General features: G+C 50.4%; 1 protein-coding gene across 4 annotated transcripts in view; it reads right to left on the reverse strand.

Annotated features, from left to right (window-relative positions):
* Window positions 1–24,220, reverse strand: part of LOC138794572 (T-cell differentiation antigen CD6-like) — a 141,512-nt gene that overhangs the window by 54,751 nt on the left and 62,541 nt on the right. For all 4 annotated transcript variants that reach the window (XM_069973327.1, XM_069973328.1, XM_069973329.1 and 1 more), the window contains exon 5: window positions 16,474–16,539. In XM_069973327.1, coding sequence (XP_069829428.1) covers window positions 16,474–16,539 — 66 coding nt within the window. The remainder of the gene's footprint in view (window positions 1–16,473; window positions 16,540–24,220) is intronic.

Genomic DNA, 24,220 nt, shown 5'->3' on the forward strand with positions numbered 1-24,220 from the left:
TAAGCCGTTCCCGTCGCCATCCCCAGCTGGCGCCGGTTTTCCTGAATCCTGACCTTTCGATGTCCCAGCCCTCTCCTGAGATTCCTATGCAGGTGGAACGGGCTCACCTGACGCCTGATGAAAGAATCCGGCGCCTGGAGCGGAATCTCTGTCTCTATTGCGGTGGTTCCGATCACTTCCGGCTGGGATGTCCCCTACGTCCCCAAACATCCGGAAAATGCTCGCACCTAGGTCCGGTGGGACAGGTGTCCCTAGGTGTGAATGCCACCTTTCCAAGTCTGTCTATGCCAGTTTCCATCCGGACTCCCTCTGGACAAAATCATCAGACTACTGCCTTCCTCGATTCTGGGTCAGCAGGCAGTTTTATTGCGGCAACATTGGTCCAAAGATGGCGGCTACCCGTGACACGACTAGCCAGGCCCCTGACTATCTCCTCGGTCACGGGCGAAATTCTTACCGACCGTGTGTACTACCAGACCGCACCTTTAGTCCTCCAGGTGGGTCCTTTACATCAAGAAGAGATATCCTTCTACGTCCTGCCCCATTCTTCCCCCGCGGTCCTCCTGGGACTCCCGTGGCTGCAAGAACATGCCCCTCAGCTGGACTGGAGAACCGGGGAGATTCTCAGTTGGGGTCAGGACTGTTCCAACCAGTGTCTCAAGTCACCTCAGACCAAGTGTACTATGTCGTTTTCTGTCCCTGCCAAGCCTCTATCCGGCCTACCGGCAGAAGACCAAGACTCGGCGGATGCCTTCTCTGCCAAGGTGTACCCTCTCTCCGTACCCAAGACTGAGGTCATGTCCTCTCACCACCGGGAGAACTTACAGAAGGTCCTCGTCCACAGACCCACATTCCCTTGCCACGTTTTACTGCCTGATCGCCTAGTACCAGTCGTCACCTCCACTCTTCGGAGAGTACCCCCCGGAAAGACTCATGTTCACCCTGCGCTTCGAAGAGGTATTTTGAAGTGGGGACATTCCTCGTTGGAGGCCGGGCACCCTGGAGTCCGTAAGACCGGCCAACGGATCTCTCGCCACTACTGGTGGCCCAGTCTATCCCAAGATGTCAAAGACTTTGTGGCTTCCTGTGCCATTTGCAGGCAAGAAAGAGGGGGAGGCCAAAGGGGGGGGTACTGTCACGGCCGCGGCGGCTTCCCGCGTCCCGGGTTGCCGCCGCGACCGCCTCCTGTCCCGTGCAGCCGCCGGGGTCCTTGTGTAGGGACCCGGCGCTGCTGCTGCTTCGGCCCCTGGGGCGCCTCACCTCTCCTCCGTGCATGTCGCGGTCTGTGCCGGCCGGCGCGCGCGTCCCCGCCTCCTAGGGTGCGCGCGCGCCGGCTGTCTCAGATTTAAAGGGGCAGTGCGCTCCTAATTGGTTAGTGGCACCAATCACTCCCCTATAAATCCCAGCATGCCCTGTCCTTAGTGTTGGAGCCTCTACATGCTTCCCATAGCGTTTGGCCCAGCTCCTTGTTGTTCCTGATACCTGTCCGCTACCTGGTCCCTAGTCCTTGTTCCTGTTTCCTGCCCGCTACCCAGTCCCTACTCCTAGTCCCTGGTTCCTGCTTCCCGTCTCACTGCTGTTCCTGTGTTCAGCCTGTCACCTGCGGTACGCCTACACGCCACTGTCAGTACCTACTCCTGCCACGCCTCGCCTGCCGTCACCAGCAACCAAGCCAGGGGTAGCGACCTGGGGGTCGTCTGCCGCAGCAAGTCCATCCCGCTTTGCGGTGGGCTCTGGTGAAAACCAGCGGCCCCTTAGACTCCGCTCCCTGGTGAGGTTTGTGCCATCGCTGGTGCCGGTCCAGTGGATCCACTACTCCAGGCGTAATAATACATTGCTAATGTGGTAAACGACTATTCTAGCTGCAAATGTCTGTTTTTTGGTGCAATATCTACATAGGTGTATAGAGGCCCATTTCCAGCAACTATCACTCCAGTCTTCTAATGGTACAATGTGTTTGCTCATTGGCTCAGAAGGCTAATTGATGATTAGAAAACCCTTGTGCAATCATGTTCACACATCTGAAAACAGTCTAGCTGGTTACAGAAGCTACAAAACTGACCTTCCTCCTCAGCCTTCCAGATTGAGTTTCTGGAGCATCACATTTGTGGGGTCAATTAAACGCTCAAAATGGCCAGAAAAAGAGAACTTTCATCTGAAACTCGACAGTCTATTCTTGTTCTTAGAAATGAAGGCTATTCCATGCGAGAAATTGCTAAGAAATTGAAGATTTCCTACAATGGTGTGTACTACTCCCTTCAGAGGACAGCACAAACAGGCTCTAACCAGAGTAGAAAAAGAAGTGGGAGGCCGCGTTGCACAACTAAGCAAGAAGATAAGCACATTAGAGTTTCTAGCTTGAGAAACAGACACCTCACTGGTCCCCAACTGGCATCTTCATTACATAGTACCCGCAAAACACCAGTGTCACCATCTACAGGGAAGAGGCGGCTGCCGGATTTTGGGCTTCAGGGCAGAGTGGCAGAGAAAAAGCCATATCTGAGACTGGCCAATAAAAGAAAAAGATTAAGATGGGCAAAAGAACACAGAGATTGGGCAGAGGAAGACTGGAAAAAAGTGTTGTGGACGGATGAATCCAAGTTTGAGGTGATCCCAAAGAAGAAGGTTTGTGAGACGCAGAAGAAATGAGAAGATGCTGGAAGAATGCCTGACGCCATCTGTTATACATGGTGGAGGTCATGTGATGGTCTGGGGTTGGTGCTGGTAAGGTGGGAGATTTGTACAGGGTAAAAGGGATTGTGAATAAGGAAGGCCATCACTCTGCACCGCCATGCCATACCCAGTGGGCAGCGCTTGGTTGGAGCCAATTTCATCCTACAACAGGACAATGACCCTAAACACCTCCAAATTGTGCAAGAACTATTTCCAGCAGAAGCAGCAGCTGGTATTCTATCATAGGTAATGGAGTGGCAAGCGCAGTCACCAGATCACCACCCCATTGTGGGAGCAGCTGGACCGTATGGTACGCCAGAAGTGCCCATCCAACCAATCCAACTTGTGGGAGCTGCTTCTAGAAGCGTGGGGGGCAATTTCTCCAGCTTACCCCAACAGATTAATAGCTAGAATGCCAAAGGTGTGCAATGCTGGAATTGGTGCAAGAGGAGGATTCTGGGACGGAAGCAAAGTGTGATGGAAGAACAATGTTATTTCACATACAAATCAGTATTTCTAACCTTGTCAATGTCTTGTCTCTATTTTCTATTCATTTCACAACGTATGGGGGTGAAGAAGTGGGACTTTTCATGGAAAACACAATTGTTTGGGGGACCCCAAACTTTATAACGGTAGTGTATATATATATATATATATATATATATATATATATATATATATATATATGCATAGAATTACGATGACATTGTATGACAATCCGCTATGGATATGAGTTGAATTTGAGTATTGTTATGCCCAACGACATCGGCAGCCATTTTCTTGTAGTATACAGAATAATTTTATCTTTATACATATATCGACCAATATTTTCTTGAAGCATGCACATTTTCTTCTCTAGTCGTAGCTGTGCAGCGCTACTGCGCATGTGCTGTAATTTTAAGATGGTGCTGGTCATCGGTGTGAGACGTAGTGCTGTAGTGCTATCGCGCATGCACTGTAATTCCAAAATGGCGCCGATCATCGGTTTGAAAAGCCGTATTCTCCTGCACATGGCATGATTATTTCAATAAAGTTATGATTGTCCTCACTTACATATATAAGTATGCCCCATACTTTACTGCCCACATCCCTGAGGAAGCCGCTAGACGGCAGAACGCGTGGGGTGATTTCTTATCCCATCTGACCCTTCCTTTATACTTTGTGGATTGCATATGGTGACTTTTCTCCATTTCCCCCTTTTGTGTATACCCTATACCTTTTTTTGTTGCATTGTGTGATCTATAGTGTTTTTTGGCTTCGGGAAAGAGATGTTATACTACTATCATTGCATATACAGTCCAGGGTCAGGCTGGTAGATTAGTCTTGGATGGAACGCCAGCAGGACTTCTGTTGACATTTTAAGTGATTTTAATGTAGCGCAGTATCTGGGGTTTTGTCTCCCTTGTTCTACTACTCCTGTACATTTATATGTTATTTTTGTATTTATGGTTATGTAATAAAGGCTCTTTTGTGATGTGCTACCACTTCTGTGCATATGCTTTTTTTCTTTTTTGAGGACAGTCCAAGTAATAGCACTAAAGTAACTCCATATGGTAGAAACATAGACCTATATGATATAATGGATAGAGATGAGCGAGTAGTGAAATATTCAAAAGTTCGAAATTCAATTCAAGTAGACTGCAATACTCAAATATTTGATCGAATATCAAACTCCATTAAAGTCAATGGGAAAAAAAAATGCTTGTTTCTTGGAAACCTAAATTCGACCACTTGGAGGTCACCAAGTCCACAATGACACCTCAGGAAATGATGTAAACACCACTGGATGCAACTGAGACAGCAGGGGAAGCAGTATTACACCCCTATGACTGGGAGTGGTATTAGTGGTATCCTGGCAGTAATATCATTCTTTGTAATAGTCTAAATATGCAAAACAAGAGTCCGTAATAGTCTATATTTAATTAAAACAGCACATTTTCGTATTTATAGAAAATTATAGAAGATATGCTATCTATAATTTTAGCCCTAACAAGAGCTTTTGGGGGTCTCTCCTGCCTAAAATTACCTAACACCTGACTGTCCCTGCTCCACACTGTCTCCCTCTCTAATACCTGACTGTCCCTGCTCCACACTGTCTCCCTCTAATACCTGACTGTCCCTGCTCCACACTGTCTCCCTCTAATACCTGACTGTTCCTGCTCCACACTGTCTCCCTCTCTAATACCTGACTGTCCCTGCTCCACACTGTCTCCCTCTCTAATACCTGACTGTCCCTGCTCCACACTGTCTCCCTCTAATACCTGACTGTCCCTGCTCCACACTGTCTCCCTCTCTAATACCTGACTGTCCCTGCTCCACACTGTCTCCCTCTAATACCTGACTGTCCCTGCTCCACACTGTCTCCCTCTCTAATACCTGACTGTCCCTGCTCCACACTGTCTCCCTCTAATACCTGACTGTCCCTGCTCCACACTGTCTCCCTCTCTAATACCTGACTGTCCCTGCTCCACACTGTCTCCCTCTAATACCTGACTGTCCCTGCTCCACACTGTCTCCCTCTCTAATACCTGACTGTCCCTGCTCCACACTGTCTCCCTCTAGCTCAAAGTAGCATCTGAAAACAAATCTGAAAACCACTATTCTTGTACTCTGAAGGTCACATGGTTTAGCCAGCCAATGAATGCAGATGCTTTTCTATGACTTCCTCTGTGCTCCTAGTGCCTGCCCCCCCCCTGCATAGTTTAAAGAAAATCAAATTTTTACTGCATTTTTGGTTGAATACTCGATTGAAAACATGTATTTTAGGGGCGTGGCTTGAGCATGGCTTTCCTCAGCTCCGGGCACTGACCATCATTAACGGAACACAGACCACCCGCATTCTGACACGGATGCCCACTAGGGCTAGAAAGACTCCAGCAACCCCCCTGGTGACCTCCCGGGCTTCTATTACCCGCTTTGTCCACTCCTTATCGCCCTCCCCGACTGACGCCTCGAGCAGCACCAAGATGGCTGCCGCGACCGCCACCGGGAAAGCGGCCCAACAGTCGAATCCCCCTCTCCCGGACCTGAGCCAGCCGCTCCCGGAGATCTTCAGGTCTCAAGTAACTCCCGACTCACCTCCCCGCTTGCCCCCAGAGGGGGATCTTCTGTCAGCTACTGCTCTGGCCGCCTTACTAACGGAGGTGAGAAGCCTGCTCCAGGCCCTCCCCACACAGGCCGAACTCACAGCGCAGCTGTCCCACATGGAGGAGCAGGGACATGGCAGAATTGAAGACTGCAGTTGCCTCTATAAACTCTTCCATTGGCTCACTGGAGTCATGGCAGTCGGAGCTGGATAAAAGGGTCTCCGCCGTTGCCCCCGTGTGGAGGCCCACGGTGCGGTCCTGAGGGACCTGATTTTCTATGTGGACGACCTGGAAAACAGGGGCCGCCGCAACAATGTTAAGATCCGCGGCCTCCCTGAAGACATAGGACCGGACCGCCTGGTGGACACGGTTAGAAGCATCTTCAATCAATACCTGGGGGACCCAGAGGACACACACATAGAAATGGACAGAACGCACCGAGTGGCTGGTCCCCGCTCTCAAGACCGCAACCGCCCACGGGACGTCCTGTGCCGTGTCCACTATTATTAGCAGAAGGAATCCCTGCCTGGGAGTTGGGTCCCCTGGATTATCATGGCGTGGAAGTCACCCTGCTCCCAAGATCTGTCTCGCCGTACCTTAGCGATGCGGTGCCTCTGCGCCCTCTCCTGGATGCGGATTAAGGATGCGGGGGCCTCTTATAGCTGGGGATACCCCTTTCATCTCATTGTGAGACGCGGAGGGGCTTCCTGCATGGTCCACACACCTGGAGATCTTCCGGCTGCCTTCAACCTTCTATACATTCCGGGCTTACCGATCCCGGACTGGACTGCTCCTGCCCTCCCTCCTCCTGCGGCTAGACCTGCTCCTGGGCACCGAACACCCCTCAGCGAACAGCCCCGATCCCGCTCCCCCCGACGAGATGACTCCCGCCCGACTTCCCTCCCGCAGCGCTCTCCGGTGGTCCTGTGAGGGAAAATGGAGGACTCCCTGAGACACTGCCGTGAGTCCCCTCTCCGCACCGGGTATAGGGGGACTGTTGCTTTGTCTGACTGCTCGGGTGCCCTGGCGTCTGTATCTACCCCACCAGCTACCATGTGGCCCTTTGAGACACCTTGTTAACTCCTTCACCACCCAGAGGAGTGAGGGTAGTGTTGTCTCCCGCTTCTCCTGTGATCTCGACTCCCCCCCCCTTTTTCCCCTGTATACCATCCCCCCCCCCCCCCCCCCACCTTTCCTATATCCCTTTTTCCCGCTTGTCCTGCCCCCCCTGGTGACATCTAGGTGCCCCACCGTAATCTCCCCCCGGCCCTGGAAGGTGCCGTGGGGGGTCACTTCACGGTCCACGCCAACCCACCCTGTGCTGGGTAGAGAACCGAGTGTGCACTATGTTACATGTCACTTGTCCCCCTGCTCCCGCTCCTCTCCCTTCCCCCCCTTCCCCCATGCCTATTCCCCCTTTGCTTCCACTACCTCGCCCCCCTTGCCTCTTCCCCCCTCCCCCCTATTCCCTTGTCAGCGATCTCCTTCAATGTGCCTCCAAGTCTACACTGTGTGATGCAGGAACACGGCAGTGTCGCTAAACGCCCACTAGAGGGTGGTGTTGCATTACGTTCAAGGTTACACTATAATTCTTGTACTCTATAGTATTTGTTCTTTTTTCTATAAATACACAGTGCTAGTCCTGTCTATGTTAAATGTACTGTCATATATTCCCTGGGGTTACATCTGTTCTTTTACATGTGTATGTATATGTATATGAATATATATGTGTATGTGTACGTATATGCACATGTGTATATATATATTTATCTCCTGTATTCTGATATAATTTTTTTTGTATTCTGATTTTACATATATTCCTTTCCACATGTTTTTTGCTGTACAGAGGCTGCCAGCTGCACGCAAGGTCCGTTTTACCTTCTTCTCCTTCCTCGTCTTTCCCCTCCGCTGACTCCCCCTCCCACCTTCCCCAGGTGGGTTCCTCCTCCCTGGAGCAACTCCCCTCCCTTCCCCTCTGTAACGCCTGGAGTAGTGGATCCACTGGACCGACACCAGCGATGGCACTAACCTCACCAGGGGGCGGAGTCTAAGGGGCCGCTGGTTTTCACCAGAGCCCGCCGCAAGGCGGGATGGACTTGCTGCGGCAGGCGACCCCCAGGTCGCTACCCCTGGCTTGGTTGCTGGTGTCGGCAGGCGAGGCGTGGCAGGAGATGGCACAGGCAATGGTCTGCAGGTGAGAGCGCACGTGACAGGCTGAACACGGGAACAGATGGAGTGACAGGGGAACAGGAACCAGGAACAGGGACTAGGGACCAGGTAACGGATAGGACTCAGGAACAGGGACTAGGACCAGGTAGCGGATAGGACTCAGGAACAGGGACTAGGACCAGGTAGCGGAATAGGACACAGGAACAACAGGGGGCTGGGCCAACGCTATGGGAAGCATGTAGAGGCTCCAACCCTAAGGACAGGGCATGCTGGGATTTATAGGGGAGTGATTGGTGCCACTAACCAATTAGGAGCGCACTGCCCCTTTAAATCTGAGACAGCCAGCGCGCGCGCGCCCTAGGAGGCGGGGACGCGCGCGCCGGCCGGCACAGACCGCGACATGCGCGGAGGAGAGGTGAGGCGCCCCAGGGGCCGAAGCAGCAGCAGCGCCGGGTCCCTACACAAGGACCCCGGCGGCTGCACGGGACAGGAGGCGGTCGCGGCGGCCACCCGGGACGCGGGAAGCCGCCGCGGCCGTGACAGTACCCCCCCCCCCCTTTGGCCTCCCCCTCTTTCTTGCCTGCAAATGGCACAGGAAGCCACAAAGTCTTTGACATCTTGGGATAGACTGGGCCACCAGTAGTGGCGAGAGATCCGTTGGCCGGTCTTACGGACTCCAGGGTGCCCGGCCTCCAACGAGGAATGTCCCCACTTCAAAATACCTCTTCGAAGCGCAGGGTGAACATGAGTCTTTCCGGGGGGTACTCTCCGAAGCGAGGAGGTGACGACTGGTGCTAGGCGATCAGGCGGTAAAACGTGGCAAGGGAATGTGGGTCTGTGGACGAGGTCCTTCTGTAAGTTCTCCCGGTGGTGAGAGGACATGACCTCAGTCTTGGGTACGGAGAGAGGGTACACCTCGGCAGAGAAGGCATCCGCCGAGTCTTGGTCTTCTGCCGGTAGGCCGGATAGAGGCTTGGCAGGGACAGAAAACGACATAGTACACTTGGTCTGAGGTGACTTGAGACACTGGTTGGAACAGTCCTGACCCCAACTGAGAATCTCCCCGGTTCTCCAGTCCAGCTGAGGGGCATGTTCTTGCAGCCACGGGAGTCCCAGGAGGACCGCGGGGGAAGAATGGGGCAGGACGTAGAAGGATATCTCTTCTTGATGTAAAGGACCCACCTGGAGGACTAAAGGTGCGGTCTGGTAGTACACACGGTCGGTAAGAATTTCGCCCGTGACCGAGGAGATAGTCAGGGGCCTGGCTAGTCGTGTCACGGGTAGCCGCCATCTTTGGACCAATGTTGCCGCAATAAAACTGCCTGCTGACCCAGAATCGAGGAAGGCAGTAGTCTGATGATTTTGTCCTGAGGGAGTCCGGATGGAAACTGGCATAGACAGACTTGGAAAGGTGGCATTCACACCTAGGGACACCTGTCCCACCGGACCTAGGTGCGAGCATTTTCCGGATGTTTGGGGACGTAGGGGACATCCCAGCCGGAAGTGATCGGAACCACCGCAATAGAGACAGAGATTCCGCTCCAGGCGCCGGATTCTTTCATCAGGCGTCAGGTGAGCCCGTTCCACCTGCATAGGAATCTCAGGAGAGGGCTGGGACATCGAAAGGTCAGGATTCTGGAAAACCGGCGCCAGCTGGGGATGGCGACGGGAACGGCTTAGTAAATGTTCATGCCGAACCTCCTCCTCCCTCTCCGAAAAACGAGTATCAACTCGGGTGGCCAGTAGAATGAGTTCGTTCAGGGAGGTAGGCAGGTCTCGGGCAGCGAGCACGTCTCTCACTCGACTAGACAGACCCTTCTTGAAGGTGGCCAATAGGGCGGCCTCGTTCCAGTCCAATTCAGCTGCCAGGGTGCGGAACTGGATGGCGTAGTCACCAACAGAGGAGCTGCCTTGAGAGAGGTTGAGGAGAGCAGTCTCGGCTGAAGAAGCACGGGCAGGTTCCTCAAAGACGGAGCGAAACTCGAATAGGAAGGCCCGGAGATTGGCAGCAACAGGATCATCACGGTCCCACAGTGGCGTGGCCCAGGCCAGGGCTCTACCTTCCAATAGGCTGATGATGAAAGCCACTTTAGAGCGCTCGGTGGAAAACTGACTACTCAAAAGTTCAATGTGCATGGTGCACTGAGTCAAGAATCCTCTGCACAACTTAGAGTCCCCAGAGTACTTGCTTGGGAGAGCCAGTCGGAGTGAAGAAGAAGCGTCAGGAGGTGGTGTGCGCTGGGCAGTAGTCTGCTGCTGTAAGGCGGTAGTGAGTTGCTGGATCTGCTGCGACTGTTTCTGGATTTGTTGCGCCTGCTGAGTGACCACTCTGGCGACGTCACGGAGATCAGGCACCTCGCCGGGATCCATGGTTGGAGCCTACTGTAACGCCTGGAGTAGTGGATCCACTGGACCGACACCAGCGATGGCACTAACCTCACCAGGGGGCGGAGTCTAAGGGGCCGCTGGTTTTCACCAGAGCCCGCCGCAAGGCGGGATGGACTTGCTGCGGCAGGCGACCCCCAGGTCGCTACCCCTGGCTTGGTTGCTGGTGTCGGCAGGCGAGGCGTGGCAGGAGATGGCACAGGCAATGGTCTGCAGGTGAGAGCGCACGTGACAGGCTGAACACGGGAACAGATGGAGGGACAGGGGAACAGGAACCAGGAACAGGGACTAGGGACCAGGTAACGGATAGGACTCAGGAACAGGTAACGGATAGGACTCAGGAACAGGGACTAGGACCAGGTAGCGGAATAGGACACAGGAACAACAGGGGGCTGGGCCAACGCTATGGGAAGCATGTAGAGGCTCCAACCCTAAGGACAGGGCATGCTGGGATTTATAGGGGAGTGATTGGTGCCACTAACCAATTAGGAGCGCACTGCCCCTTTAAATCTGAGACAGCCGGCGCGCGCGCGCCCTAGGAGGCGGGGACGCGCGCGCCGGCCAGCACAGACCGCGACATGCACGGAGGAGAGGTGAGGCGCCCCAGGGGCCGAAGCAGCAGCAGCGCCGGGTCCCTACACAAGGACCCCGGCGGCTGCACGGGACAGGAGGCGGTCGCGGCGGCCACCCGGGACGCGGGAAGCCGCCGCGGCCGTGACACCCTCCCCCGCTAGTCTCTGCCATGGGTTCCCGATGCTCCCCTTCTCCTCCGGCTCCCCCTCCCAACTATGACCCTAGGAGTCTTCAGCCACCTGTGGTGGTTGTCCCTTGACTTACCGTTAGCAGGGTGCCCGGATGACTGAGGCATTCTGTTGGCCTTCGTTTGAACGCTCCACCCCCACCCTCTGGATAGGTTCTCTCGGAGGTTGGGTGCTTGAGCCAAGACCTAGGTCTGTTCTTCCACGTTCCCCCACGTGGCCGTCTCCTCACAGGCTCTAGGCGGGCCGCCCTGGTGGCTCCTGTCCATCCTAGTGTCTGGGTCTTTGATACCCAACTCCCTTCTTCTCTCTCTGTTTCCCTCACCTCCCCTTTTTCACTTTTCCCCCTCTTACTCCTCCTTCTTTCCCCCTCCCTCCCGTGGTCGCTCCTTGCTGAGTCATGTCTTCTATCCTTTGCGTTTCGTTAAATGCACAAGGCCTGAATATACCAGAGAAACGGTCCTCCTTGTTGCGACTCCTCTGGGCTAAACGCGCCTCGGTGGCCTTTATCCAGGGAACACATTTCCGAAAAGACCAGGTCCAGCGCCTGTCCGATCGTAACTTCCCCGATGTGTTCCACAGTTGTGCCTCGGACTCTAAAACCAAGGGGGTATCCATTCTGATTGCTCGCTCTGCTCCTTGGGAGCTTCTGGATCAGTTGTCGGACTCAGAGGGTCGGTATCTCTTCGTGAAGGGTAAGATGGCTGGCACACTCTGTACCTTCGGTTCAGTATACCTTCCCAATACAGGTCAGCTGGCCTTTCTAGAACGCTGTCTGGCAGACAAGGAATCCTTCTTGGAAGGGGGGGTGGTTATCGGTGGAGATCTCAACATGGCGTTGGACCCTTTACCCGACTCCTCTATGGGTCATTCTTCCCTCTCCTTCTCCGCCCTGCGACGAGTTAAGCACACCTTGCATTCCTTTCAGCTTATGGATGTCTGGAGACTTCAGCACCCCCAGGATAAGGACTATACCTTCTTTTCTCATCCACATAATCTGTATTCCCGTATTGACTATTTATTGGTCTCTCACATGCACTTGGACAAAGTGGCCATTGCCTCTATTGATCCTATTTCCTTTTCGGACCACGCACTCATCTCCATCTCATTTACCCTCCCCCCCCCCAACCCTGGTCGTGGCGCTGGCGCCTTTAATGACTCCTTGTTGAGGGACCCGACGGTCCTTGCTGAAATTCGCGCGGATTTAACCAGTTACTTTTCTACTAATGTTACCCCCGACTCCTCGCCCACGGTGGTGTGGGAAGCCCACAAGTGCTACATAAGGGGTACTTTTATCAAATTGGCCACACGGCTTAAAAAAGAGCGCTCGGCTAAGATTTTGTCCCTTATCTCGCAAATTGCAGACCTTGATAAGCAGCACAAAAGGACGCTAGCTGTATCCGTAGGTGCGGAGCTGGCGGCCCTGCGGGGTAAATTAAGGGATCTCACATTTACCACTGCCAAGGCTTCCTTAGCACGTTGCCGTCGTCACTATTTTGAGTTTGGCAACACACCTGGCAGGACCCTAGCCCGAGCCCTTAGACTACAGAGAGCCCGCTCCTTCATTCCCCAAATCTCCTCGGCTAACGGCGCTCGGCTGTCGCTCTCCTCCCAAATAGCGGAAGCATTTCGCTCCTATTATGTGGGCCTTTATGGGCTCTCCTCCATACCCAGCTCCAACAGTACCGACCCCCCTCTCTCTTCTATCTCCTCCTATCTGCGAGATTCCGGCCTTCCTTCCCTACCAGAGGACAGTATTTCTTCGCTCGAATTAAATCCTCCCTGTCTAGCAAAGCCCCGGGCCCCGATGGCCTTACTCTGCCTTATTACAAATCATTCGGCCCCCTTCTCCGGGATCACTTTTTGTCTGCATACAACGCTGTCTCCACCGGCTCCGCTCTCCCTCCAGACTCCCTACGTGCCCATATCTCAGTTATCCCCAAGGAAGGCAAAGACCCTTCCCAATGCCAAAACTACCGCCCTATTTCCCTTCTGAATCTGACCCTTAAATTCTTCTCAAAAATTTTAGCTGCCCTCCTTACTCCTTTACTCCAACCTATTATTCACCTGGATCAGGTAGGCTTTATGCCTACCCGAGAGGCCCGTGATAATACCACCAGGGCAATTAACATTATCCATCATGTCCGTTCCTCAGGCCTTCCCACCATGCTCTTGTCCACGGATGCCGAGAAGGCCTTTGACCGAGTCAGCTGGCCATTCCTCTTTGCCACAATCAGACACATCGGTCTTGGCCCGAACATGTTGGAGTGGATCGGCTCCCTGTATTCCTGCCCTACGGCCCAGGTCTCGGTCAATGGCCTTCTCTCTCCCTCATTCCCTATTACCAATGGAACGCGGCAAGGCTGTCCCCTATCCCCCCTCATCTTCATCTTGACCCTAGAACCTTTCCTTAGACACGTTAGAAGTAATACTAATGTCTCGGGGGTACGAGTGGGGTCGGTGGATGACCTTTTATTTATTATGCAGATGACCTTTTATTTTTCCTCACCCAACCTCTTGTCTCCCTGCCCAATGTTCTCTCGGAACTCTCCCGCTACCAAAATCTATCCAACTATAAAATCAACCTACAAAAATCGGAAGCGCTTAACCTTTCTCTTCCCCCCTCTGTCGCTGCCTCCCTAGCATCTGCCTTTCCTTTTCGTTGGTCGCGCTCTTCGCTGACTTACCTTGGGGTCCAGCTAACGCCCGTGGTAGCTGACCTCTTCAAAGCTAACTTCCCATCCTTACTTAGTCGTATCGATGCAGACTTGCTCAGGTGGCACGGGGGCACCTTCACCTGGTTTGGGCGCTGTGCGATCTTCAAGATGAATGTCTTGCCACGATTTCTTTACCTATTCCAAGCCCTCCCAGTGGCGGTGCCCTTGTCCTACTTCCAACAATTGTCTACACTCCTTACGAAGTTTATTTGGGCACATAAGCAACTCCGCATAGCCAAAGCGATATTGTACCGTCCCAAAGCGAGAGGAGGTCTGGGTCTTCCTAACCTTTATCAATACTATGCTGCTGCTCATCTCTTTTGGGTACTAGGTTGGCATCGCCACACCCCCACTAAATTATGGGTAGGCCTGGAAATGTCGGTCTCCCCAATCTCCTTGCTGGCAGCCCCATGGATCCCGGCCTCCTCTCGTTTTGCTGGTTCCCATCCCACTATTGTCCCCACATTGAAGATGTGCCATAAGCATCTCTCTGCTGGCTTTTTGGCCCCTCATGCCTCTCCCCTGTTCCCTGTCTTGGGTAACTCCTCTTTCCCGAGTGGCACAGAAGATCCAGTTTTTTTCGGGCTTGGTTCAGAGCTGGCTCATTCCGAGCCATCACTTTTCTCCAGGACTCGGCGTGGCGGTCCCTCACTGACCTCAAGGATCTCTTGGACCCAGCTCCCTTGGTGGTTCTGGAGGGCGTTACAACTCCACCATTTCCTTTGCTCCCTCCCGAACCCCTCTGGCTTCTCCCGTCCTTCCACGCACTTTGAATCTCTTTGTCTGGGCTCGGGACCACTCCGCCATTCTCTCTCCCTCTTATACTCCCTGTTGGGCTCCCCACCAGAACAGCCACCACCTCCCTTTCTCACCGCCTGGGAGGAAGATCTAGGTATCTCCCTCTCTGCGGATCAAGTTGACAGAGTTCTAACCTGTACACACTCCTGCTCTATATCTTCTCGCCTCCAGGAGGCGGGTTACAAATTGCTTTCTCGTTGGTATCGGGTCCCCACCCGGCTTGACCGGATTTTTTCTGACGGCTCTCCTCTGTGCTGGAGAAACTGCGGTGAGGAAGGCACTCTCCTACACATCTTCTGGAATTGTCCCAAATTGGTACCCTTTTGGAAGGAGGTGTGGCGTACCTCCTCCACCTTCACCGATCGGCAGCTGCCTTTCTCCCCAGCGCTCTTTCTCTTGCACATTGTGGACATTTCCCTTAAGACCTACCGGCGCTCTGTTCTCCGACACCTGATAAATGTTGCCAGAGCTTGTATTCCGGCTCTCTGACGCCGTCCCGACCCCCCGAGCATCACCATGTGGATCCACAAAGTGGAGGACATCAAGCACATGGAAGATCTCACTGCACAGATGCATGGTCGTGACAAGCAGTTTTTTCGGACATGGTTCTACTGGGACCAGTTTGTCGAGATGGATGAATACAAGACTCTCCTGGCTCCTGCTCTCTACTCCCCCCCCCGCCCATCCCTCCCTCCCCCTTCCTTTCTTCTTCTCTTTTTCTGCCTCTTCTCCTTTTTCGTTTGCACAGTGCCTTCTCTTCGGTCTCTGACCGAGTGGTAGCACGCTCCTTGCTCCTACATACCTGCGCAAGACCTCTCCCAGAGGAAGCTATGGAGTGCACTTGTTCGGTTCAGCACATCTGTCAGTACTTTTTGTTGCCCCCCCCCCCCCTCTTTTTTGTTGCTTCTGTTTACTTGGGTTCCTACTACTTGCACCGTTTCACCCTATTGGGTGTGGTATGTAATGTTTTCCTTTTAAAAAATGGTAAAAATTTAATAAAATTGAGAATTTAAAAAACAAACAAACATGTATTTCAAATAGTGTTGTACTCGATCGAATATCTACTCGCTCATCTTTAATAATGGATACAACATAACAAATACTAGATGTACAAGTAGGAGGAGCGGTCCTGGCACAACCTACCCAGGATCCCTCCTTTTCCATAACCTGCCAGGTAAAAACCAAGCAGCCTAGTAGTACCAGGGTAGGAAGGGGCATTTATCTTGGCCCTCCCCAGCCTAATAATACCAGGCTGCTACTGCCCAGTCCAGGAGCCAGGGAGAAGCTTATATACCATCTCTGCCGGGACAGAGCTCACCAGACACCCACCACCTACAGGGAGGAGCTTAAATATTATCTCTGCTGGGACAGGACAAAGCTAACTGGACACCGGCCACACACGGGAAGGAGTTTATATATTATCTCTGCCGGTACAGAGCTGACCTGACATCGGACGTAACCAGGGAGGAACTTATTTATTATCTAGTTAATAAAACCAAACCTGCTGCTACTATCCCCAGAAACATTTGATGGTGCGTTTGTGCTGCTGTCACTGTGTGTCTATAGGGAGCCTGAAAGGATTGGATACAGCCATAGGATACCTCAGTGTGTCAGACACAACTCTTCTAGGAAATTAGGACTTTTCCAAACACGAATAAGTCTCTAGCTCCAAATCAATTAATCTCTAACCGCTCATTACTACCACTAGTACCATAATGATTACTACTTCCATCATTAATACAGTTATGACAACCTGTTTTATTAACCCCATCATCATTACTACAACCATGATCTTCATCACCATTAGTATCATGGTCACCATCATCACTGTCATCACCATCGCTTCATTCTCCACAGCTGGTCAGTGTCCATTTATTGTGGTCCTACCTGAAGCAGTGAGGTTGGAGAGGCCAATTGTCCTGGATTCTGTTACTTTGGACTCTTCTTTAGCTCCTGCAAAGTAACAAAGACAGAAGGAAAAATGATCAGGAAGAAAATATAAAAGACAAGAAGAAAACCCAAGAACTGCAGTAACCATATAGGGAACCTGAGCGTATACTATATACCACATGTGTCACTAACATCCCTACTATATACCACATGTGCCACTAACATCCCTACTACATACCACATGTGCCACTAACACACGCACTACATACCATGAGTGCCACTAATATACCCACTACATACCACATGCGCCATAAACATACCCACTATATATCACATGTGCCCCTAACATCCCCACTACGTACCACATGTGCCACTAATATACCCACTAGGGATGCACGATGCGCCGAAAACTGTATTAGTCTTACCGGTAAAACTGTTTCTCCGAAATCTTCACGACGGCACCACAGGAGTTAATTCCTCCCCTAGGGACAGGAAAAGCACAAACACGAGAGGTTAAAAGCCCCTCCCCTTCCCACAATCACCAGTGTATTATAACAACTTCTGGCACCACGTGAGTACTAATATATATATATATATATATATATATATATATACACATACATATATATAATTCTAATACAAATTCTAAATAATATAAATAATTAGATACACAGTATTGGTGAGGGATGTTGGTGCAGCCGTGAAGATATTGGAGAAACAGTCTTACCGGTAAGACTAATACCATTTTTTCTCCTTATCTCCACAACGGCACCACAGGAGAATGCCAACCATTTACCTTAGGGTGGGACAACAGCCTGAAGAACCTTCCTTCCAGAGGTGAGGTCTTCATTCCTTTGAAGCTCTAATGAACCTACAACAAATATAGTGTGAGCGCACACTAAATAAATTGAAATATAGCAAATGGAGTGCGAGCTACTTCAGAAAAAAATACATGTAATAAACCAAAAAAAGCAAGCCTGAAGAAAGAGAATGCTCAGCACATCCAAAATAATACACAAAATATGCTTTATTAAATATTTGCAGATTAAAAACACACAAAAAAGAAAGAAAAAAGCTGTATACAACAATTAAAACCAACTACATAGAGGGAGACCCTAATACGTCAACCCTCAAACCGAGGTCCTCCACATGAATAAATCATGCTTTGAAGGTACAGCACCCCTCACTGGTGTCAAAATACAGACCCCTGATGAAGTCAGCGGCTTGCTGACGGAACGCGGGGGGCAGGGTAGCATCGGGGTCACTCTCATCCCTCCACCATTTCTACATTTTGGTTTGTACATTAGTGCATGTGTTAGGTTATTGTGTGTATGTTTTATTTTCACATGTTATTTGTTTTGTATTACTACTTATGCATGCATTGTATACCTGTATTTTGACACCAGTGAGGGGTGCTGTACCTTCAAAGCATGATTTATTCATGTGGAGGACCTCGGTTTGAGGGTTGACGTATTAGGGTCTCCCTCTATGTAGTTGGTTTTAATTGCTGTATACAGCTTTTTTCTTTCTTTTTTGTGTGTTTTTAATCTGCAAATATTTAATAAAGCATATTTTGTGTATTATTTTGGATGTGCTGAGCATTTTCTTTCTTCAGGCTTGCTTTTTTGGTTTATTACATGTCCTTTGAAGCTGTAGTCTGTAATGCTTCGTAAAGGTGTGCGGAGAGGACCAAGTGGCTGCCGGACAGATCTGGTCTATTGAAGCGTAAGCCCTTTTTGCCCAGGTGGCAGAGACAGCTCTGGTGGAATGGGCTCTGATTTGCAGCGGTAATGTCAAGTTCTGAAGACTGTATGCCTGTTCTATCGCATTACGAATCCAGTATGCTAAAACACTTTGAGACTTTTTCCCCTTTATTTTTACCTTGGTATTGTATAAATAAAGACTGGTCTTCTCTCCAAGGACTACAAACATCTAAGTATTGGAGAATAGATCTTCTTACATCTAATGTATGAAATCATTGAACAGAATGATGGTAGAATGAAGTCCTGGGATCGATGGAAGGAGGACAACTTTTAAGAGGAAATTGGGATCGGTTTTTAATACAATTCTATCCTCCTGTACGAAAAAATAAGGTTCACGGATAGTAAGAGCTTGGAGTTCTCACACTCTTCTTGCGGACACTATGGCAACTAAGAAGGCCATTTTATAGGATAGTAGCTTTATGTCTGATTCTTCCAAAGGTTCAAAAGGCGCTCGGGTAAGTCCTTCGAGCACAGTGTTGAGATCCAAAGGTGGGTGTAGATTTTTAATAGGAGACTGTTCTTGTGCACTTCTCATGAACTTCTTAACCCCCCTATGGTCTGCGATAGAATAATCATAGATGGCGGAGAGGGCTGCCACTTGAACCTGGAGGCTATGTTCACACTACGTAAGTCTCCGGATGTAGCGCGTTCCGTGAATAAGCGGCCGGAGACTTACGTAGTTTGCGTACAATGGAAAGTATATACGGCGGCACAGTTCACACTACGTAAGAACTTACGCGAGGATCGTACGCGGCGCCGTAAAAAATGAACCAGACCATTGTTTGAGGACGAAAATGCCGTAACTTACGCCCATAGCGTAACATGTGGTCCCGTACGGAGTGGTGATTTCTTCATTTTGCAGCTTTTTGTGCCGATCCAAAAGGTTCTGTGGGGTGTCTGGGGCTAGGCGAAGATTTCCAAGTAAAAGACCACTGTCAGATCGCTACGTAGGGCGCTCGGGAAGCGTAAGTAGACTGCAGGCGTAAGTTCGCGCTCCATACGTAGCCGGCCGCAAGTAGCGTAAATCCCCGGCCGGAGTTTACCGCGTATATGTCCGGCCGCGAAAATATGCGTCCGGACATATACGCAGTGTGAACATAGCCTGAGTGTGGCTGGTTTTAGACCTTTCATAAGACCTGCCTGGAGAAAGTCAAGTATTAATGCAATATTTGGTTCTGCTGAAAAGGGTGGTTTAAAGGGGCACCAGGACGAAAACACCTTCCAGACTTTTAAATAAATTTTATTTGTAACAGGCTTCCGGCTTTTCTGAATTGTAGATATTACTTCTTCAGAAAGTCCTTTACTTCTGAGCATGCACCTTTCAGGTTCCATACTGATAAATTGAGTGTCCGAAGATCTATATGGAAGAGAGGGCCTTGAAAGAAAAGGTCCGGCTCCTCCGGGAGGTGGACTGGGGGTTCTACTGCAAGATTCTGAAAAAGCTTAAACCAAGATCTCCTTGGCCAGAATGGAACAATGAGGATTACCGAGACCTTTTCCTTCAAAATCTTTTTGAGGGTTCTTGGTATCAGAGGAATTGGTGGGAAGGCATACGCTAGGCTAAAATTCCATGGTTGGAATAACGCATCTTTCCCCATGGCACCATCTCTTGGATCCAGAGAGAAGTTCAGAGTCTTCCTGTTCTGTGCATTGGCAAACAGGTCCACCTGTGGGTGACCCCATTTGTTGGATAATTGCAGGAAGATCTTGTCCTTGAGGCACCATTCCCCTGGATGCACCACATGTCTGCTCAGATAATCCGCACTGACGTTTTCTGAGCCTTTGAGATGCGTGGCACTGAGTGATAAGATGTTCTCCTCTGCCCAATGGAAGATCTTGGCTGAGATGTCCTGAAGGGCATTCTTCTTTGCACTGCCCTGATGGCATAGATGAACGACTGTTGTGATGTTGTCTGATAAGATTTGAACGTGACAATGCTTCAGTGTAGCTTCTGGCTGTTTCAAAGACATCCAGACTGCCAACATCTCTCTGTAGTTGTAAGACCTTGTCCTTGTTTCTTGGGACCATAGACCCTGCAGGAGAACACCTTCTACTTGGGCTCCCCATCCCGACAAACTTGCGTCCGTGGTCATCGTAATCCTGGGGTCGGATTCCAATGGATGCCCTTTGAGAGATTCTCTGGACATCGCCACCATTTGAGAGATTTGAGAACCTGTGGAGAAATAGACATTAATTTGTCCAGACCGATTTTTTGATTCCAGACAGAAAGTATCCCTGTAATACTCTGAAGTGGGCCTGGCTCCAGGGTACAGCTGGGATGCAGGCTGTTAAGGATACCAAAAAGGATATGGCTTCATGGATTCTGCATGATTTTTTCCTCCTAAGGATGTTTACTTTCTCTATTAGAGATAACTTCTTATCTGTAGGAAGAAAAGATATTTGTCTGGAAAAATCCAAAAGGATTCCAATAAATACCTTCTGGGTGCTTGGAACTAAATCTGATTTTTGTTCGTTTATCAGCCATCCCAGGTTCCTTAGAAGGTCTGATGCCACCTCTAGATTTTGAAGAAGCCTCTAAGGAGTATCTGCAATCAAAAGAAGGTCATCCCGATAACAAACAATGCTTATCCCTCAAGTATAAGTAGGAGACCACTTCTCCCATGACACTTGTGAAAATTCTGGGAGCTGAAGATATCCTAAAAGGAAGAGCTTTAAACTGAAAATGCTGAACTTTACCGTCCATCCGCAGGGTTGAGACGTTGCATGAATAGGAATATGGTGATACGCATCTGTGAGATCGATAGATGCCATCACTGCGTTTCTTGAGATAAGAGAAGTAGTAGATCTTTTGGACTCCATCTTGAATCTTATGTATTTCACCAACTTGTTTAAGGGTTTTAGGCTGATGATCAGTCTGTACGACCCGTTCGGTTTCTTCACCAGAAACAGGTTGGAGTAATGTCCTCTTTCCAGGTCCTTCACTGGGACAGGGGACACCACTTCTGAAAGAATCAGCTTTTTTACACTGTTTACGAGTTCCATCTGGAGATGTGGGGATGACTGGCGGGAGATCAGGAATCTCTTGGGAGGAGACTCCTGGGTGAATACTATGTTGTAACCCTGATAAACAATGTCCAGAATCCAGGAATTCTGAGTTATTTGCTTCCAGGCTTCCCCGTGCCGGAACAGTCTCCCCCCAACTATGGTCATTGTTTGTCTTGGAAGCTTTTGGGGTTGTAAAAAATATTCTTGCTTTTACCCCCCTTTTGATAACTCCAGCAACCTCCTGTTTTACCTTTCCCTCTAGTCTGGTCCTGGTATCTTGGTCTCTTATATGGCTCCTTCTTCTTTGATGGTATACCTTCTGGTAGAGCCTTCTTTTTATCTGAGGATCTGTCACAGATTTTATCCAAAGCTGTTCCGAAGACATAGTTGCCCTCAAAAGGGATACTACATAACTGACTTGGATATGTTGTCCCCAGACCAATCCTTTAACTATAATGCCCGTCAGGCTGCAGTAGTAAGGGCTCCATCTCTGGAGGCTGCTCTTACTGATTCAGCAGATGAATCGGACAAGAAAGCCGCTGCATCCTTCAGAAGCAAAATAGAATCAGAGATATCTTCTTTAGGAGGATTTTTTTAAAACTATCATCTAATTGTTCTATCCAGACATGCATAGCACACGCTACACTGGTAGCTGCAATGTTATTATTAATGAAAAAAGAAAATTGTATCCCATGATTTTTTTAAAAAGCTTTCTGTTTTGCGATCCATGGGATCCTTTTAATAAGAAGAGTCCTCAAAGGGGAGCACCATTTTCTTGGAGACCTTTGCTAATTGTGCATCAATTTTTGGTGTTTCATCCCATTTAGTGTTGTCCTCATCCTTAAATGGTAGTCTCCTCCTGATCTCCTCGGGAATAGCAAACCCTCTCTCTAGTTCTTTCCACTCTTCAAGAACATGGGACTGAAGGGTCTCATGAATGGGAAAAACAGTTTTTTCCTTAGTCTTTAGACCTGCAAAGAATTTATCTTTAGGGGTAATCTCTTCCATACCTAGGGCATGTCTTACTGCTTCTATAAAGGGCCCTGTACGTTCCCAAGGAAAGAAGCATCTTTTAACAAATTCCTCCACTTCCACCTCCTCTTTACTTATAACCACAGAGTCCGATATCTGACCCGACTTACATTCGGACTCTGGTGACAAAGATCTACGCCTTTTAGATCTGGTAGAATCCCCAGAAACACTAGCCGGGAAAGGATCTGGGTGGGCTACGTTTAAGGGGATGGGGTTTTGAGCAGGAGCCACCACTGGAGGTACAATAGGAACCACAGAAGGGGCTGGTGTAAGTGGCGCAACCACAGGAGCTGGAACAGATTGTGACGCTTTTATTTCGTTCTTCATCATTTGCCTCTGCCAGGAATGATGATCTAGCCTCCTTAACTATGTCTCCAATGCAGGTGGAGCAGATGTTCTTTCTGTTAGGGCCCTATTCCACGGGCCGAGGAGGGCCCAATCAACGATGTAAACGAGCGCCGATCTGCTAGATCGCCGCTCATTTACTGGGCCTATTCCACGGCCCGATGATCGTTGAGCGAGGGCTGCAGGGACATCGTTACCGATGTCCTTGCAGCCCTTGCAGCATACATTACCTGTCAGGTCTTCTGCTCCGCTCAGTCTTCCTCCCCGGGTCCCGCGCGCTCTAGCTTCAGAATGGCCGGTCAGCTGACAGGCCACTCAGCCCGGGGAGGAAAACCTGACAGGTAATGTATGCTGCTGCTGCTGCTTCTCAAATCGTCGGTCGCCCGCCGTGTACCGCTATTCAACCGTAGCGATGCACGGTGGGGAAACAATGATTTTAGGTCTGGCCCTAAATGAACGATCAGCCGATGACACAATCATCGGCTGATCGTTCTCTCTATTTCACCGATCGATAATCGGCCGAGTCGGGCTGAATGGGGCCGATTCGGCCTATTATCGTTACTGTGGAATAGGGCCCTAAGAGGAGGACAGCCGACTATTACAGGTCACATTTCCTTGCAGGGGGAGCTTTGGATTTTTCCCTCTGGGCAGAATCCTTGTCCTTATTCCTTATCCTAGAAAATCCTTCAAGGAGCCACTGCCCCTCACCCCCCTTTCCCTAATCTTCACACTGGTGAATACGCTCTGCTGCCGCTGCAGCATGACCGCTGTGTTTATTTACTCAGTGTGATTTAGCTCCGGATGGCGGTCTGTGGGCTGTCACCTCTCTTTGCCCCTGCAAGGAGGTTACCTGTATTGCTTTGACCCTTATTGTATATATTTTTCTTTTGCATATATCTTCTGTGCCCCCATACTAGTTTCCCTCCCTGATGACGCCATTAATCTGGCAGAAACATACGACATACAGACATCGGAGTGGTACTTTGGTAGGGGTCAGACGTGTTAAGTTTTTTTTTTTTTTTTAATGTAGGGTATGCTCCAAGGGGTAGCTCGGGGTTAGGAGTCGTCCTTAATAGGACGAGTGCCCCGCTGTGAGAGCCGGCTTACCTACACATTAGGGCTTGATAGGGCTCTGTTTTGATATCTGCTCTTTCCCTGCTACCTTTCAGGACCCAGGAAAAGATGGGACACATGGGGAGGCTTATCAGTCGTGGCAGCGACTGCAGAGGAAGAAGCGGACTCCATCCTGACCGATCAGACCCCACCAGACAAACTATCCCCTCTCCTTTTATGCCGTCCCAGTGTTTCAAATCGGCGCCCGGAAGATGCAGGAACTTCCGGAGTGTGACGTCAGTACGCCCCCACGTAACGTGAGGACGTCACTGTGACCAGCCGTGACCAGCCGGATGTCTTAGCCTGCTCGTCCGAACCGGAAGTAGGCCGCAACTAGGCCGCAAAAGCCCGTAGGCAGTCCTACGGCCTCAGTGTCTCCCGACATCTACTTACCTGGCGGCTGGTCAATTTGGTCTGTGCGCGCACACCGGGAATGGGACGGACCGGACCATCCCCCTACCCTGGATCCGAGATCCACAGCTGCT

This window comes from Dendropsophus ebraccatus, chromosome 6 (assembly GCF_027789765.1).
Source record: "Dendropsophus ebraccatus isolate aDenEbr1 chromosome 6, aDenEbr1.pat, whole genome shotgun sequence".
Taxonomy (NCBI): domain Eukaryota; kingdom Metazoa; phylum Chordata; class Amphibia; order Anura; family Hylidae; genus Dendropsophus; species Dendropsophus ebraccatus.